The sequence below is a fragment of the Ichthyophthirius multifiliis genome (genome assembly GCF_000220395.1).
Source record: "Ichthyophthirius multifiliis unplaced genomic scaffold scaff_1120509250867, whole genome shotgun sequence".
Classification (NCBI taxonomy): domain Eukaryota; phylum Ciliophora; class Oligohymenophorea; order Hymenostomatida; genus Ichthyophthirius; species Ichthyophthirius multifiliis.
The window spans coordinates 1-4,395 of NW_004086423.1; the positions used below are offsets into that span (position 1 = coordinate 1).

Here is a 4,395-nt window from a genome sequence, read left to right on the forward strand (position 1 = left end):
TTAAGTTATTCTAAAAGACCTACTTAAGAATTAATTAAAAAGAATATATATTTAAATTAATTCATGTAAACTAGATAAATTAAAATATTATACTTTCTTTTAAAAAGTTTTATAAAATAATCTTATTATAAAAAGACATTTTATTATTTATTTGTAATAAGTAGCTATTTTTAGTTAATAGATTTAATTAAACTTTTTATTGTTATTATTAGTCTGATTAACTAATTTTATTTAAACCTTTTTAAACTTAATCGCCACTATCCTTTGTTTTTTCTTCATATTTATAGTCGTTTTTCACATTTTTATTTATTTATTAGTTTTATTAAATTTACAATCGAATTAAACTAGATTAATGTTTTTTTCTTTTAACCAAATTATTTTTTTAAAGTTTAGTCTAATTATTTTCTGAATCTTATATTTTATCCTTATCGTTGTCAGGTTATAGCCATCTTCTAGTTTATGAGTTTATTTTATTATAACTATCTTTAACGTATTTATAAGAAGATGAATGATTTTATGTTATCAATTAATCATTTCCTTTTTATTAATTTTCAGTTATTGACCTATTATTATTATTATTTTCTATTGTGTTAGATTAAATTTCTAATGGTACTATTTTTTTTATTTTCCATTATAATTTTTCAGATTATAGCTATTATGAGATCAAAGAACCTAATAAATTGATAGATTATGCATCATTTTCATTTTTTATTTAAATATCTTAATATTATAATTAGTCTAAATTTTATTTTTCAAAAAACAAATTACTTAATAAATATAATTAAAAAAAAAATATTTAAATAATAAAAAAAAATTAAATTTGTTTTTAATGTTATTTATTTATTAAATAATTTAATAAAACTATTTTGTAAATTTTTTTTATGTTATTTATTTTGATAAAAATATTAAATAAAAATTCATTATAATATGTAAAATATATAAAATATTTTGTTATTATAAATAATATTTGTTTTAAAAAATATTAATTTTTTAATGGAAGTTATTATTAGATTTTAGTTTTTTATTTAAAAAAATTATTCATTATTTCTTAAAATATTATCTAATTATTTATTTTGTTTTTCATCGTTAAAATCCTTATTAAAAATAATTTCTGTAATTAAATTTCTTTTTATTATGCTTTTTTACATTTTTTAGTCTAGAAATATATCAATTTATTATAAATATATATAAATTAGAAACACTAGATATTCTTATTTATGCTTATTAACATATTGAGACAGGACTTGTTTAAGTTAACTCTATAACTGGACTTGCGTCTAAAATTACTTTTCCTATTATTTATTATAGAAAATCAGGACAATCAAATCCATTATTTGTTAATTTAAATACACCAGGTTTTATTTTTATTATATCATCCTTATTAACAGTACTAATAGTATCAAGTTAAACTGTGAGTGTCTTTTAAGATTTGTTGAAAGAGCACAAAATATTTCCTTATAATTTAGAAGAAATAAAGGCTTAATCCAATGTTTCAATGCAAAGCTAATTAGTAAATTATATTTAAGAAGAATAACTTTAGAAATCTAAATTTGTGAGAATAAGATCAATTTACAAATTAGTAAAATAATTATCAAAATATATAATTAAAGACAATAAATCATTACTAAAATGCATTTTAGTCATTATACTTAAGCATGAATCACATTATCCATTTGAGTTTAATTAAAAATAATAAGGACTTATACATGTAAGACATTCAGTTGTACTGCATGTAGCACATCCAGTTGAAAAAGTAGAACACATAGTACAGGTTTAACTGAAAACGTTAGTATCATAAGAATATTAAGGACAATTACATTATTAAGGAACTCTATTCTAAAAGCAAGTGTCACAAGTATTGTCATTAGAACAAGTTACACATTTAGCTTAGCAAGCTTTACATTATCTGGTTGCTGTGTTTCCCCATTTACCTGCAGGACAGTCTATTACACATGAATTTCCATCTAAAAAATATGACGGTAAACATGCTTAGCACGTAACATTATCACATGTAGAACATCCAACAGATATATTAGAACATGGAAAACAAGCTTATAAGTAATCAGAGTTATCGTAATTATTAACAGGACATCCGCAATTAGGTACAACTCTATTTGAAAAGCAAGTGTCACAAGTATTGCCATTAGAACAAGTTAAACATTTAGCTTAGCAAACTGTGCATTATCTAGTTGCTGTATTTCCCCATTTATCTGCAGGGCAGTTTATTACACATTAATTTCCATCTAAAAAATGCGTCGATAGACATGATTAACACGTTTTATTATCACAAATAGAACATCCAACAGATATATTAGAACATGGAAAACAAGCTTCTTAGTATTTCAAGTTATCATAATTATTAACAGGACATCCGCAATTAGGTACAACTCTATTTGAAAAGCAAGTGTCACAATTATTGCCATTAGAACAAGTTAAACATTTAGCTTAGCAAGCTGTGCATTATCTAGTTGCTGTATTTCCCCATTTATCTGCAGGACAGTCTATTACACATAAATTACCATCTAAAAAATTCGGCGCTAGACATGCTTAGCACGTAACATTATCACATGTAGAACATCCAGCAGATATATTAGAACATGGAAAACAAGCTTCTTAGTATTTCAAGTTATCATAATTATTAACAGGACATCCGCAACCATTTGCAAGAACTCTATTTGCATAACAAGTGTTACAATTGATTGCATTAGAACAAGTTTTACATTTAAAATTACAATCATTGCAAGTTCTAGTTGTATTATCTACATATTTATTATTTGGACAAGTCGTATTACATTTAAAATCATTATAAAGAAATCCATTTTTGCATAAATCACAGGAATCTCTTTTTGTACATTCTTCGCAATTTGCTATACAATTAATACACTTACCTGTTTCTAAATACTAGCCTACTGGACATTTACTACAAGAAACAGCGTCAGTGCATTCTAAACATCCAGCCATACATTCATTAGCATAAATTACAAATTCGTTTATACCTAAAGATTCATTGTTAGGACTTTAATCTAAGTTATTAATAAATTTGACTTCAATATTTTAATCACTAGTATTATATTCAAAAATTGCAGATTAAGTTCTCTCATTTGTCATATATCCACATAAATTTTTGATTCCATCAACTTTTTATGCACGAAATACCTCATTTCCATTTACCATAATAATGAAATATTCATTAGTATCCCATGAATCAATCAACATAAACTAAAAAGTGAATTAATAACTATATAAAGGATTAATTGATTTAAAACTATTACTTATAACACAATCTTTTCCGCATATATTATACCCTCCTAAAAGAGTATATGTAGCACATTTAGAAACATAATCACTTCCAGCAAGTCCTCTCATTTCAAAACCACAATTTTCAATATCCTTTATGACAAAATCACCGAATAAACATTTTTATAACTATACTTATTTTTGAGTATAAACTATTAAAATTAGATTTAATATTATTAAAATATTTTTTTTCATTATGTTTAATTTTATATTCATATATTAATTTTTATTAAATGATATTAAATTTTAATTGTAATATATTATAATATATTTTTTATATATATTATATATTAATTTTAAGTATAAAATTAAATAATAAAAATTTATAATATTTTTTTATTATTATTTGATTAGTTTATTTATATGAATGACTAAAAACTTTAAATTATATAAAGTATATAAATATGCATTATATATATTAATTTATTGTTATATTCTATAATTATTATAATTTTTATATTATCATTACTATTTTTAAGTATTAAAATAAGGAATAATTTATTTATATTTGCAATCAAAAGTATAAATTAATTAAAAATAAAATACATATTATTTAATTTATTTAAATAATTAAAAAATATTTAAATATAAAATTGTGAAGTATAATTTATTTGTAAAAAAAAAATTAAATTTATTTTATTTTTAACTTCAATATTGATTATATATATACAAAATAATATATTATAAATTATTATATATTAATAACAATTAATTAAAATGAGATTTTTTTTTTTAAAAAAAAAATATAATTAAGTAAAAAAATATATAAAATACATGCATTAAAAATTTAAAAAATTTTAAATTACTATTAATATAATAATTGATTTTTTTAATTTAGTTTAATTCGATATAATTTATAATTTGAAAATGATTTAAGGCATATTTTATGATAAATAAATTATATATTAAATTAAAAAAATTATTTATAAAATAATATTAAAAAAAATATCTTATATACAAATTAAAAATGTTTATAAAATAAAATATTATTAATTAATTATTTTAAATTTATTAATATATTTATATATTTTAATAATTAATCATTTATATTTTATTAGAACAATTTCTATAGTTTTATTTTTTATATACTCAATTAGC

General features: G+C 19.8%; 1 protein-coding gene across 1 annotated transcript, besides 7 other annotated features; it reads right to left on the reverse strand. All coding sequences in view use genetic code 6, as the record gives it.

Moving 5' to 3' along the window:
- The first annotated feature begins 769 nt into the window (after positions 1-769).
- Positions 770-820: a microsatellite.
- Positions 821-935: 115 nt separating this feature from the next.
- Positions 936-984: a microsatellite.
- Positions 938-984: a microsatellite.
- Positions 985-1,399: 415 nt separating this feature from the next.
- IMG5_104410 (zinc finger lsd1 subclass family protein, putative) lies at positions 1,400-3,366 on the reverse strand (the record flags this gene model as incomplete). The annotated part of the gene is made up of 4 exons (XM_004035118.1): positions 1,400-1,419; positions 1,707-2,759; positions 2,889-3,023; positions 3,273-3,366. 4 exons carry the CDS (start codon positions 3,364-3,366, stop codon positions 1,400-1,402), a joined length of 1,302 nt encoding a protein of 433 aa, XP_004035166.1.
- Positions 1,828-2,656: a microsatellite.
- A 145-nt stretch (positions 3,367-3,511) lies between the features above and the next one.
- Positions 3,512-3,560: a microsatellite.
- Positions 3,561-4,187: 627 nt separating this feature from the next.
- Positions 4,188-4,229: a microsatellite.
- Positions 4,196-4,265: a microsatellite.
- Positions 4,266-4,395: the final 130 nt, after the last annotated feature.